Source organism: Gavialis gangeticus, unplaced genomic scaffold (assembly GCF_001723915.1).
Source record: "Gavialis gangeticus isolate Ggan-Ray unplaced genomic scaffold, GavGan_comp1, whole genome shotgun sequence".
Taxonomy (NCBI): Eukaryota; Metazoa; Chordata; order Crocodylia; family Gavialidae; genus Gavialis; species Gavialis gangeticus.
The window spans coordinates 14473091-14486919 of NW_017729004.1; the positions used below are offsets into that span (position 1 = coordinate 14473091).

At 44.3% G+C, this 13829-nt stretch overlaps 1 protein-coding gene across 2 annotated transcripts in view; it reads right to left on the reverse strand.

Moving 5' to 3' along the window:
* RHEB (Ras homolog enriched in brain) overlaps positions 1 to 13829 on the reverse strand; it is a 64813-nt gene that overhangs the window by 38447 nt on the left and 12537 nt on the right. The window contains exon 1 of one of the 2 annotated variants that reach the window (XM_019508122.1): positions 1844 to 1868. The exons of the other annotated variant lie outside the window; for it this stretch is intronic. Coding sequence (XP_019363667.1) covers positions 1844 to 1853 — 10 coding nt within the window. The 5' untranslated portion in view covers positions 1854 to 1868. Of the gene's footprint in view, positions 1 to 1843; positions 1869 to 13829 lie in introns of those variants that run through there. 2 annotated transcript variants of the gene reach the window in all.

Sequence of the window (13829 nt, forward strand, 5' to 3'; positions counted from 1 at the left end):
TTTTTTTTTTTTTTTTTTTTAAACTAAGAGTTGGAATGAACATAGTTCAACCATCTGACTGCAAGGGGAGGGGATGTCTATCAGCCCTATTCATCATGGCTAATGAGGCAGGATTCTTGAATTATCAAAGTTTTCCCTATTAACCATGAATCACAATAAAGTGCCTTTCTGAGCGATTAAAAAAACCGTATAACTGAAAAAGAACAATTGTACAGTGACTTCATAAAAGGCTCTTTAAACAGGCATGGCCACTCCTACTCCCTCAACTCTATTAATGCAGCATCACAAAGGTCATATTTGAGTGATGCCATGTGCTATAAGAGGCAGTATTTGAGCAAGCTGAGCATCTGGTTGCAGACTATATGAAGGTGAAAACAAAGACATTATGCACCCTTGCCTAAACAGTTTTATTAAGCATAGGGAACAAGACATTTATTTAGTAGTGCCGTGGAAGTTAACACCATTTCTACAGCAGCAAATCCTGTGTTCTGCAGTATTTACCAATACAACGTAACATAATCCTACAAGACAGTTAAGGGGCTGTTTGCTATTTCTGGTACTATAATTAGGCCTTTTGTGCTCCTCTGTAACTTTTGTTGGGTTTTGCAGGAACCCCTCCAACCAACAGTCAAAAACTAACTGGATTGGAAACTAAAGCTCTGACATCAAGGTAAAGCTGATTAACTGTGTATATCACATGCATTAGCACTGAACAGTGAAAGCAATTATAGAAGATTCAAGAATTTAACAAATTTAGTGACACTAACCTTATGAATCATTTGAGAGTCTTGCAAAAGAATCAGTTGACATGTGGGAGTTAAAGCCTCACAATTCTGTCTACCCCAGGACAGTGTTTAGGCCATACTACAATTTTACTTTTGCTGTGTACATGCCAGTTTCTATAGGTTCTCTCAAATTTACCTTCAGAAGACAAATAAAGTACAGCCCAAGTTTTTCACCCTGCTGATGGTACTCCACAGTCCACGGGGCTCTTGTGCTAGACCACGTTTACCATAATTGCCCCATTAAACACATGGCATGGGAAAGATTGCGTTACATCACTGAAAAACACGCTGCGAGGTAAAGGGCACAGGGATTTTCTGCCCACCAGCTGCTCTTTAGTAATTGTTCATTTGTACATATTTTCCCCACAGCAGGTGAAAAGTAAATTGCAGTATCTTAGCTTTCACGCCAAGAGAGCTGCCAAGAGTAGTTAACATAGCAAGTTCCCATCCCCTTTATCTTGTAGCTCATCTACATACTTTGTCAACCAACACTTGACAGGCAGATATCTCATTAAAAAAACCCAATGATTAAGAAAGTAGGTTCTGATAGTGGTAGAAAGAGAGAGGCTATAGCCAACTAGGGGGGAATGGGTGTGTAAGAATATCAGCTCCAAAATGGTATGCCACGGCATGACCTTCCTGGAGATGAACAACTGTAGCCTCCATAAGCTTCCTATGTACAAATTCAGCCATACTCATTACTTCCAGGAAGTCACTGCAGTTTGCACAAGCCAAGCTTTGACATACAGAGACTACCTGTAGGAGAGAGTTATATCTCAAGTGCATTTCAAGTCAAGTTACAGATCAAGAGCTCAGAGATTCTGCATGTCATAATCTCTGTATACAAGAGTACTTGGGTAACCACTTAAAAGTGATCTCACACACACTCTGCTGCTGTTCTCCCCAAATAAAGGCAGAACTGAATTGGGTACATCTGAGAATTTTGAAGAGGTTTCAGATCAGTTGCCCAAATGCAGTACTTCCTAGGTTACACCGTATATTTGGAGACAGGACTTGAAATGTCCAATGCTGTATAAAGCAGACCTCTACTGCTTTACCAAGTAGCATGCTGAAGTAGTCCTCTTGAAGTCATTCAAGATTCATGTTTCCAGGCTCCTTGCCACCAAAATGTAGGCTGATAAAAACACAGGCGGTTTTAGAACCAAGAATTATTCAAGTGTAGGAAGTCATAAATGACACTGATCAGATAAAAGGGATCTGTAACAAGATTTGGCTATTTTTCCAGCCAAAAGAGCTTTAATAAAAGTGGGAGGACAGAAAGAACATTCAGTTTTGTGTTAAAAACACACCAGACCTCCCCCTTTCCCCCCCAAACTAAAAATTTTGCTCGCAACATTCTGTACTGTTAGTATGACCATTTAGCAAAGAAATACCATGTACAAAATAGTCAGGTTAAAACTTTCCCCAGAACCACGAGATGCTGCAGTACTAATCTCCGTCCACCAAGAACCACAAAGGGAAAAGGAAACAACACATTTGGTTCTTTGAACGTATTCCCCAAGTTCTCCCAAAGCCTTGCAAAGCGGGACAAGCCCAGCAACAGCAGACTAATGCTCAGCGCTCTCAAGAACCAAAAAAAAAACCTGGCAAGTCCTCCTAATGCTCCACAGGCAAATTCTACAGTTTTACACTTGCATGCCACCATAGACCACAATATATTTACACACAGCCAGGACTCTCGTAAGTGGGTACCAGCACTTTTGGCACCTAGGTCATTACATCTGGCACCCATTTTTCAAAGGCTTCAGTCCTTGTTAAGGAAGGCTTGAGACTCCAAGAATATTACTGCTTTACAGAGTTAGCTTGGATTCTTTACTGACAAGATTTTCTCCAGGTGTTTAGACCACATTCTTCCTAGGATTAGGATTCTGCATCTTGCTAACAAACAGAGACAAAAGCTCTGTTTCTGTACTTCTATTGAGTTCTCCTATCTCTCTCAGATAAACCCCAGTGAGAACGTCACTGGTCCAGCCAGCAAGGACAGTACCAATGAAGTACCAGGAATACTCTGGAGGACTGGAAGGACACTTACTGCACGAACCCCAATTAGTAACTCTTAAAGTCCTTTAATTACAGGCAGTCCTCAGACTTACGACACAATTGGTTCCTGAAAACTACGTTTTAAGTCGTAATGCTCTAACTCAGAACCAATTTTCTCATAAGAAACAATGTTATAAATGGGGAGTTGGTTCCTGAACCAAGGCCCGATACCCTATTTTCACCAAAAATACCCCAGAATTTTGTACTCGGTCAATTATAGATGAGTAATACAGCTACATTAAATGTATTTATATTGTAAATAGCAATCATATTGATTTGGAAGGACTTCTTTGAGGTGACTTTGCTGGACTTCAAAGGTTCTTGGCTGTAGGTTTTTCTGGAGTCTTGCCTGCTTTCTTAAAGAAAAAGTGTCCTAGGAAGTTTGGACAGATGTTCTCCAAGGAGATGGGCAATGCGGCAAACTTGTTTGCTGGCATGGCATTGCATCGGAACAAGCATCGTAAAGTCGAAACTGACGCTATAAAGTTGAAACAGGGTGTCAATTTATAAACGTTGTAGCTCAAAACATTGTAAGTCGAGGACTGCCTATACCATTAGGGGTGCACCAACAGAAATTTTTTGGGTCAATACCAATGGCTGATTTGGCCAATACTTGCCAGGCAGATGCTGCTGTCCACACTGCCAGGCTGTGCTCCTGGCCGCCTGGCATGCTGCGCTGCAGCAGCACACATGGACGGGGCGTTCATCTGCAACATTAATCGACCACATCAGCCAAAAAAAAGCTGATTGCCAATAATGGCAATTTTCCTTAAATCACCGATAATACAATATGGGACCAATGTATCAGTGTATCTCTAAATGTCATTGAGATTTTGATTGGATACTGATGAGAGTAACACTAAGCTTCACCCACAATTTGTGTGGTACTGCCCTGTTCAAGGTAAGGCAAGAATTTTCTGTGGTAGCTTTTATTGGACTAACTACATGGTTGGGAAAGACAAGATTTTCAGTAGGGCCATGGGGCAGCTGTTGTGCAGGTGCCAAGTGAGGTGGGGAGATCCCTGCTGCCCCCTGCTGTGCATGGGGGCTCTGCCATGAGTGCCCAGAGGCCCCAATCACCACTTCTGCAGCCAGTGAGCGCAGGACTTTTCTTTCTTTTTTTTCTTTTCTTTTTTTTTTTTTTTAAGTGCTGGGACTAGGTTGGGGCTAGGCAAGGAGTGGGGCCAGGCAGGGCAGGGAAGCCACGGGGGCTTCTCCCGCAGCTCTGCCCACCCGGAAAGAGGCAGGCACAGTCAAAGAAGCTGAAGCTGCCCGGTTGTGCCTGCCTCTCCTTGGCAGATCTGAAATCACTGAATTTCTTCAAATCAGCACCATATCTTCCAAAGCTGATTCAGCTGAATTAATTCAGGACACCAATCCAAATCTCCAAATCAAATCTGTCCTCCGAATCAGTCAAATCCAAATCAAATACTTCCCTACTGGCACAGGCCTACTTTTCAGTAGGAGTGTACTGATAGAGATTTTTGGGGCCGATACCAACAGCCGATATTTATAGTTATAGTTTCATAGTTAGTAGGGTCGGAAGCAACCTGAGCAGATCATCAAGTCCAACCCCCTGCCATGGCAGGAAAAAGTACTGGGGTCAAACAACCCCAGCAAGGAGGCATATTGGCCAATACCAATCCTATTTCCAATACAGCTGCCTCCAGCTGGCAAGTCTGGTGTGGTGGAAGGGGAGGGGGGAGGAAAGGGGCATGGGAGGAGGGCACATCAACCCCCCCCACCCCCCATGGTGAGGGAGGGGGCAGGGACAGGGGCAGGCACTGCCCAGGCAGGGGGGGAGCGCGAAGCTGTGGTTCGTGGCAGGAGGTGGCTCTTGCTGCTGCTTGCATCCTGGGAAGGCACGGGGGATGGCATGTGGACCCCAGATCTGCACACAGCAGGTCAGACTGCAGCCAGGTCTGCGCAGGGTTCTTCTCAGCAGGGCCTGGGCTCGGAGCAGGCGCCAATGATGCTGGAAGGATGCTGCATCCACCCCAAATTTCACTGCTGCTCTGCTCCCAGTGCCGTTGCTGCCAGCTGCCCAGCGCAGCCCCAGCTTGTTGGTGGGGGCAGAGCATTGAACCGGGGCTGCCCCAGGCAGCTGGCAGCACTGGGAGTGTAGTGGCTGCGAAATTTGGGGTGGATGCAGCATCCTTCCAGCACTGCTGGCGCTCGCTCTGAACCCAGTCCCCACCAAGTAAGCAGCAGTGGGAGCCACTTCCCCCCAACAAGCTGTAGCTTCAGCCCCACCCCCCACCTGGGCAGCGCTTGCCCCCTCCGTCACCGCAGAGGGCCCCGATTCGCCCCCCGCTTCCTTTTCCCTCCCACCACACTGGACTTACCAGCTAGAGGCAGCTCTCCATGCTGCCAGCTGTGCTCCTTGCTGCCTGAGTGCTACGTCACAACTGTGCACAGCTCAGGCATTTATCAGCCAAATTATCAGCCCTATCGAGCCGATATTTGATACAGCCAGTTTTCTTCATATTGGTACCAATCCGATATCAGACTGATGTATTAGTACACCTATACTTTCCAAGGATCACAGTACCCTTCCTCCTCAGGCTAACTCAGACTATTGCCTAAAAAAACAGGGAGACAAAATAAAGCAGCTACCCTTCAGGAAGAAGAATATGAATTGGACTATTCCTGCTATTCAGTTCATTTTCAAACCGGTAGAAGTGTATCTATGACAACAGCTACAAATCTCCACTATGATAGAACTGTGGTTGGATTTCAAAAGATTTAACATTTAAACATGGAACACCTATTTGCAGTTGTCAGCATCTACTTTAGACAACCTCTTTTACTCCTAAGCCAGTGGCTCTCAACTTTTTTAGACCCAAGGCACCCCCCCCTCTGAAGATGCCTCTTACCTTTCACTCGTTTTTTTACAACAGAAAAAAGGGCAATTCTTCTGTTGCAAAGAACTCATAAAGATGACAACAGGTCAGAATGGGTTTAATACAAGGGATTCCTTTTGGAAATATCTGGGTTTATCACATGAACCATGTCTGCATACTTAACAACAGTGCTAATCTTGTGCAGCACCCCTGAAAGGATCTCAAGGCACCCCAGGATGCTACAGCATCCTAAGCACTGTACCTTACAGAAACTGAATTATATTCCATAAAGTCATTTATAAAGCCACTTCAGCGCAACCGATTGTACTTCAGACAATTAAGTCATGACTCACATAGCTAGTTTGCTGTATGAGTGTATGTTTAACCAATGATTTCTCTACTCCAGTCTGAAGAATAGTATTTTACAACTGGAGACACCAACTCTTCAACAAGGGAAGTGATGAGGGATACTCTCAGACCACATGGTTAGAACCAACACAACTCTGCATTAGTTAAACCCTTGTTCCCTGGCTAGTACAGGAGACCCTTACCATTCGTGGGGTCTCGTATCCCCCGTGAATGGTAAAATCCGTGAATAAGGCACTGTGTTCATGAATGCTGTCTGTGTTTATGAAGGCAGTGCCCTGGCAGCCAGAAGCATGGCTGCACTGGTGACGACAGGAGCACAGTGGCAACAAGCGCAGAGCTCCCAAGGAGCTCCTTTAAGCGCATTTAAGATGCAGGTTCAGCATTTGCAAATATCTGAAACCGTGAATGCCAAACCCACAAACAAGGGAAATCATAGGATGGGATTTGGCTGCACTGGTGACGGTGGGAGCACGGTGGCGGTGGCAGACGTGGGGCAGGAGTGGTGGCAGTGGCAATAGTGTGGAGTGTATTTAAGATGAGGGTTCAGCATTTGCAAATATCTGAACCTACGAATGCCAAACCAGCGAACAGCGAGGGCAATCATAGGATGGCATTTTGGAAGAGCCAAGAGATTCTCCACAAGTTGCTGAAGTGCTTCAATGCTATGTAACTGTACTGTTAACAACTCCCATTAGGCTACTGAGAAAAATATTACATGTACCATGTAGGACCAACCAAGTAGGGCCATGTACATGCCTGCCTTTTCTACTGGGAGAACTGCTGCTCTCCCCATAGAAATTAGGTGTGTACAAATGTTTGTTCAATTTCTCACTCCAGGAAAAATATCTTCCAGGTTGATAGTTGGGGCCTGTATGTAATGAATGCCTATATGCTGCCAGGCTCCTTCCAACTGATCATGGAAGAGTTCAGTAGCAGTTTCCCCTCTGCCTTTCCCAGAAGGGGGCACCAGTTTTGGGAATGTGTGCACACGTGGCGGGAGGCAGGGGGCAGCGTTTCCCCACAGCTCTACTCCTCCTTATCAAAGATACAAACACCCTCAAGTTTGTATCAGTTTCCTTATAACAGCTGCAACACAATATCCACAGGAAGAAAAAAAGTGATGAACTTCCCTCCTTACAAGGTCTGCAGTGAAAAACCTCACTCGATATACCGAGACAAAAGGATTGTAGTAGTCACTCCTACAAACTTTAGTCAGATGTAATCATGCTCTTGCACAACTATGAAGCATACCAACCAGGTGAGAACTGAATCTCATTAGGAGCGAACACCAGCCTTCAGGTTTGCCAAGGCCAGATATGGTCCTTGTACATTCCAAACGCCTTAGGGCTTTGGACACAGCTTTTGTGGGAGGGATACGAACTAAGTGACAAGGTGAACAGCAGCTCAGCTCTGCACGAAAGCACACTAGAACCCAGATACTTCCCAGGGTTGGGGTCCTTACCTCCTTGCAAAGGTGAGGTTTTGCAAAATAACCACAGGTAGCCACAGCCACAAACAGCTGCAAAGGACTGCAGTGGTGCTCCACCTGAGCTGCAAAGTGGGCCCTTTGAAGCACAATCATCCTGATTTACTCAGTTCTTCTCTTACTACCTTTTTCAGCAACAATTTTCCTAGTACAGGTCTGTATGACTGAAACTGCTAGAACTTTTCCAAGTCTGTCTGTGATGCAGGGTCTTGATAAGATGCATTCAAGAGCATGTCAACTCTGCAGTGTTAAAAGTTAACATACTATGGTTTCCCTTCCCTCTCCACTCAGCAAACCTCCTGTTGCTCAAAGACACCTTACTTACTACTGCAAGCCAGACAATCTCTAGGAGGCCAAGACTGAAGAGGAAGAAGCAAGAAGAGATTCCCCCTTCTGGCAGCCTCAGATCTATTTTTCAACTCCCAAACATTTTTTAGGCCCTGGGAGCAAGAACTCCCAAAAAAACACCTTGACTAAAAACTTTTCAACTGCCCTCTTCACACCAGGCCATGTCAAGGTCTCTGGAACAGGGAAAGCGCTGGACTACAAAATAAGAGTACAGGCCTCAAGCAACCCTGCACTAGCCTGTAAGCTTTGCAAAGCCAGTGATACTCCCAATTAAACTTTGACCTCAACACTGATTTTCAGAAGTGAAACTCCAGTGCTATGTAATCAAATACGCAGTTTGTTTCCCTGAACCTTCTGCCAATGTCAAAAGATTGAAGATGCTGAACTTCACCAAAAAATGAAATATGCCTGGTTCAATTCACCTGGACCAAGCATTCTCAAGCATCACCTAGACAAGCATTTTCCAGGTATTTACCTTGATCTCCAGCTCTAACCTCCTTCTAGTGGGGACAAAATCAAAATCTGTAAGGTTGTCAACAAGAGTTTCCACGGTCTACATGGCAAAACAGATGCCTTATTTATCATTTATTTCAGGTTAGAAACATTTTAAAGATTAATACAGCAAATCAGACCACGTTTAAACATGGAGATTAGTTAGTACTTCCTTCTGTTGGATTTTTGACAAGATCAAAATTGAAAAAATTTGAGCTTTGTACTGCTTCTGTATCTTTCTTAGAGGCATATGTCAGATGCTTTTTGCCTAACAGCTGCAAAGTGCAAATATTCCCTCCTTCACCCCCCCACATCTAGACAGTAAATAAAATGCCAGAATAAAGATGATCGCTATCTTTCTTCTGTACTGAAAGCACACAACTTTGACATAAAAGACACCCTTAGTGGTACTTGCCATTTTGTGACTTTCAATTAAAAGTCATTACAAAATAGTGTCAAACCAAGCCCTAAAAACAATTTTTCTTCAGCTGATGGCTTTTAGCATCATCCAAGTGGTATTCCAGTTTTTATTTCTAGATAACATTCCTTGCACACTCTTGGCCTCCAACTTGTGATTGCCTGGAAATTGCTACACTGGTTATTTTTTAGAGTTAAGTTCCTCTTAACAAGGCTGGTGGTCACTAGCCCAGTGTTCGACCTGTAGTCATATTGTAGTTAGTCACTTGTTATATTTATTTGCACCATCATTAAATCTATCGTTGCACAAGTACTTTTTAATAGCATTCATTGTGGGCTGGGGTCAAGGGGCCTTTGATAGTTACTATGCAGGTTTAAGGGCATAATTTATGTATTTTCAGTTCTACTTTACTAGTGCACATAGCATCTGTCTAATGGTTCTAGCAGAAGCAGCCAAGTGAAACTAAATCATATTCAGTAGCACACTGCTGCGCCAGTTAATGAATGTACTGGAATGCCAGAGGAGCAGGTGTGATTTTGAGGCCAGAAGTATTTTCAACAGGGGAGGGAGGGATAGATAATACCAGAAACAAGAGGGAGGAGAGCTCTAAGCTCACCTGTGTTTCTACACATTTCCTGATCCATCTGCAGACCATAGAACTGTTAAGAAGAGCATGTAGTTAAGATCCTTCAGGGCTGCTGAGGTCAACAAATCACACAGGAGTGGAAACAGGACTGGGAGACGAGAAAACACTTTGCAGATGGTTAGTAATAGCAGTACATTAAAGAAACTAAATATGCTCTAGGGTTGCTTGCAGATGTTACAAAAAAACAAAAAACCCGGCACTTTACATTGCACACGCTCCTGTGCCCAGTCCAGCACATGCCCAAAAGAGGCATAGTTTTACATGGACCCGGCATGCCCAACATTTGTATAGATCAGGCACTTCAGTTGGGCTTTTTTGGTGTTTTTATCTAATAGCTGATTGAATCAGCTTTAGCTAAAAGCACCAAAAAGCCCTGCTGAAGCACCTGATCTATACAGACGCTGTGGAGCCATGTCAAAGAAATGCACTGCTGCTTCCAGTAAAGCACGCCCGGGGTGGGGCAGGGGGTAGTTATGTGTACAAGCAGCATATATAGCCAAACCATAATGGTGGGAACATGACAGGGAGCTACGGTTCTGCTACATCACCGGGTCTGGACTCAGGTGTCCCCAAGTCACTACGGGAAGGCAGAGCAGAGGCTCCAATAACCAGGGCCATGGGTGCTACAAGCTGTTGCCACCAGCACCCACAGCCTGAGCTCAGTGGGCCTGTGTGCCCAGCACTGTGTGCAGAAAAGCTTGTCACCCAGGGGCGTGTGCGCATCCCACACACACTCCACCATATCCATACGTCCTTCCCCACAAACCCCACAACCAGACCCTCCCCCATACAATCACAACTCCCCACACCTGGGCCGTCCGGGGGGGGGGGGACTGGGGCAACGACCCCAGGTCCAGCGCTTTGGGGAGCCCCACAGAGCTGGGCAGAGAGGCCACGGCTGCAGTTTAGCCCACCCACCTGCCCAGCAGGTTGGGCTGTTAAGTTCTGGCCACTGTCCCTCCTGCCGCATCCAGTATGCTGGGACTTTCACTCCCCAGCGTAAGTATGGCCTGGGATAGGGAGGGGCGCCCTGCACAGGCTGCTTTGCCCTGGGCCCTGCACCCTGCTGGGATCGTCTCTGCCCCCCCCCCCCAAAACCCACCCCCTAATGCATACACACATCCAGCTCCCCAACCACACCTCACACACAATCCACAAGAGTAAGTCTTTGAGCTATTTTTCTCTCTCCTCTATATACACTATGCAAACGCACATAAATGAGGACAAAAATACTTTAAAAAATATGTTACAATAGATGCTTGATTTTTAGTGTATGATTTGTTTTTTTTCCAGTTCCAAGATGGCAAACCCCTCTACCTAAAAGGAGTACTTCTGGGGGTAAGGGTTGGGACCTGGACTTCTGGTCCCAAGATGGCAACCAGGGGGCAGGGCACCTGTCAAGGGGCAAATCACACCAATCAAGATTTACTAGTTTATATCAAGTTGGGTGGAGTTGCAGATACCCTAGAGCACAGGGGCAGGATCCAGAATAACTTGGAAAGACTGTAGAAATAGTCAAAAAAAAACCCAATGAGATGAGAATCAACAAGAACAAGTGCAAAGTCCTGCACTTGGGACAGAATAATTCCATACACAAATACAGACTGGGGAATGACTAGCTAGGCTTCAGCATTGCAGAGAAGGACCTGGGAGTGTTACAACGAAGCCGAATAGAAGCTAACAGTGTGCTCTTGTTGCAAAAGAGCAAACAGCATGCCAGGCTGTATTAATAGCAGTGTCACTTGCAGATCAAGGGAAATAATTCTGCTCTATTCCATGCTGGTAAGGCCTCACCTAAAGTACTGTGTCCAGCTTTGGGCCCCACACTTCAAGAAGGATGTGGACAGAACGGAAAGAATACAGTGCAGAGCAACAAAAATAATTATGGGCCTGGGAGGCAAGACTTATTAGGAAAAGCTAAAAGAACTAGAGTTATTTAGTCTGCAGAAGAGAAGACAGGGGGAAATTTGACAAGTCTTCAAATACCTGAAGAGCTATTACAGAGAGGACAGAAATGGGCTTTTCTCTGCAGCTGTAGAGAACAAGACTAGGAACAATAGCCTGAAGCTGCAACAGGGAAACATTTAGGTTGGAGATTAGGAACAGCTTCCTAACAAGGAGGATGATCAAATACTTGAACAAACTACCTAGAAAAACTGTGGAATCTCCATCCTTGGAAATTTCAAGAACAGGTTGGACAGACATTTGGTTGGGATAGGCCAGATCAGACCTTGAGCAGGGGCCTGGACTAAATGATTTTGTAAGGTCCCTTCTAACCCTACTTTCCTACAATTCCCATCTTCCTCTACCTTACAGCAAGTTTGCTTCCATTACAGGTGAATCATTAAAATTAATGGTTCCTCACTTCCTCTCTATCCTGTCTCCCTTCACAGGTCGCATAAAGTATGTGGATGGTAAGGTTTAAGAAACTTCTATTCAGAAAGAAAAGAGTTAGAAGACCAGGAGACATGTTGAGATTGCTTGACATTGCTTCATCAAGTCCTTCAAATCATGCTTTTACAAGAATGCACCCACATTAGTGCCTACTTAGACAAGAGTCTTACCCACTTGAAAGCTGGAGTGGATGGAGAGTTTATTTGTCCAGAAGAACTACACTGGTTTGGCAGCTCTTTGCTTAAATGCAAGACAGGAACGTATAAGGCCAATTTGATAAAGAAATGCAACTACTTTTTTTCCTGGCCCTTATAAGAAAGATATTCTGAATAAAAATTAAAGGGCTCAGTCATCTAAGTCCTATTTGAATGCCAAATGACAAGATGAAGGAAGCCTATTCATTTAAAAAAAAGGTGCATTTCCATAAGTGTTAACTCAAAGCAAGCATAGTTGTTAGTTTTCCAAGACATGTAGAGTTTGTCTACAGGAGTTAATTAAAAATGCATGTTTCTGCTTAAATTCAAATCCTATTTTATTTTGGAATAGCTTTCATGCTCAGACAGGACACGCAGGTCTCATCAAATAGCAGGATCAAGCCTCAAGGTAAAATCTATTCCTTTTGAAGCAATGCAAACCAATGTAAAGGTTTTTTGCTCGTTTACTTTTGTGCAACTAAACAACTTTCCATTGTTTATCACAGCTGCTTCAAGAGCCCAGACAAATACATTTTTATGACATCTGATATCTGAATGGTATTTTCGTAATGCAGGACAAGAAGCTGTTGCAACTACCCAGATGTGCCCCACTAAATTACCATGCAAATATTGCTAAACAGTGTTAGTGGTTAATAGCCAAATTCATCTATGCTCTTTTATTTCAAAAAAGGCTGATTGCTATGGAGGCTACAGAATGACACAAACGGTTTAAATCTCAGTACAACACTTCAACAATGACTGGAATAGGTTATAGACACACATTCATTTGTATCACTACATAGTATATGGCAGCTTCTAACTGCTCGCGGCACGAAGGGGCTGCATCTGCTATTATGGCAGAGAGCTACTTTGGCTGATGCCACTATACAGCCCCCTCTGCCACTGCAGGTACACCAGATATACCATGTTTGTGGTACTAAAGACAGCATAAATGTCTAGACACTCCCTGTTCGGAACACTTCAAATGTTACATGTGTCCACAGCCTCACTGTAAGAGGAAAGAGAACAGCAGCAGTTTGGCTTTCAAGTTGTGGTACCTTCAACAAACATAAATTAAACCACAGAAAGGCAACTCGCTGGATGCTGTTTGACAGGAGTCCTCAACAGCAGTGATCAAAATACTGCTGCTGGTGCTGTTCTGCAAGATTTCCAGTTCTGGGTTTCATAAGAACTTGTCAAAAAGCCACTTTGCTCTTAAGTCACTTTCTTCCACATGTAGTCAAAGTGGAGAGGCAGATGGATTTTAGATACCAGTACGCACAGTGGGTTGGCCCCTGTACTTTTGGGATGTTCCAGTGATTTGATGAAAGTGTTTCTAGTGATAAATGAAGTCTTTAAGAAAGCAGTGCATCTCAAACCTGAATCTGAGTATTGCAGAGATTAGGATTCACTCTGCAGCAGAAACTGGGTAAGAATTTGGGTAAGTTTTCTCCTTGGTTTTAAATGGATGAACTGAGATTTGCCCAAAAACCTTAGCCATATCTATACCGCTTTCACAAGCACAACTGTATGGTATACCATACACCAATTAACTCTCTAAAGTCACTACACATTAGGGCTGTGCAAAGCTTCAACTTAACATTCAATTTGACAAATATTCGACATATTCGACCTTGAAAAGTGAAAGTCGAGTTGAATAGCAGCTGGTCAAATAGCTGTCGAATCAAATACCGGAAGTTGAATATTAATAGCGCGAGTCGAATATTTGACAAAGGTCGAATATTCGACTTGCCTATACTGGATTCCTTGGGGGGGGGGAGGAAAGTAAAGGG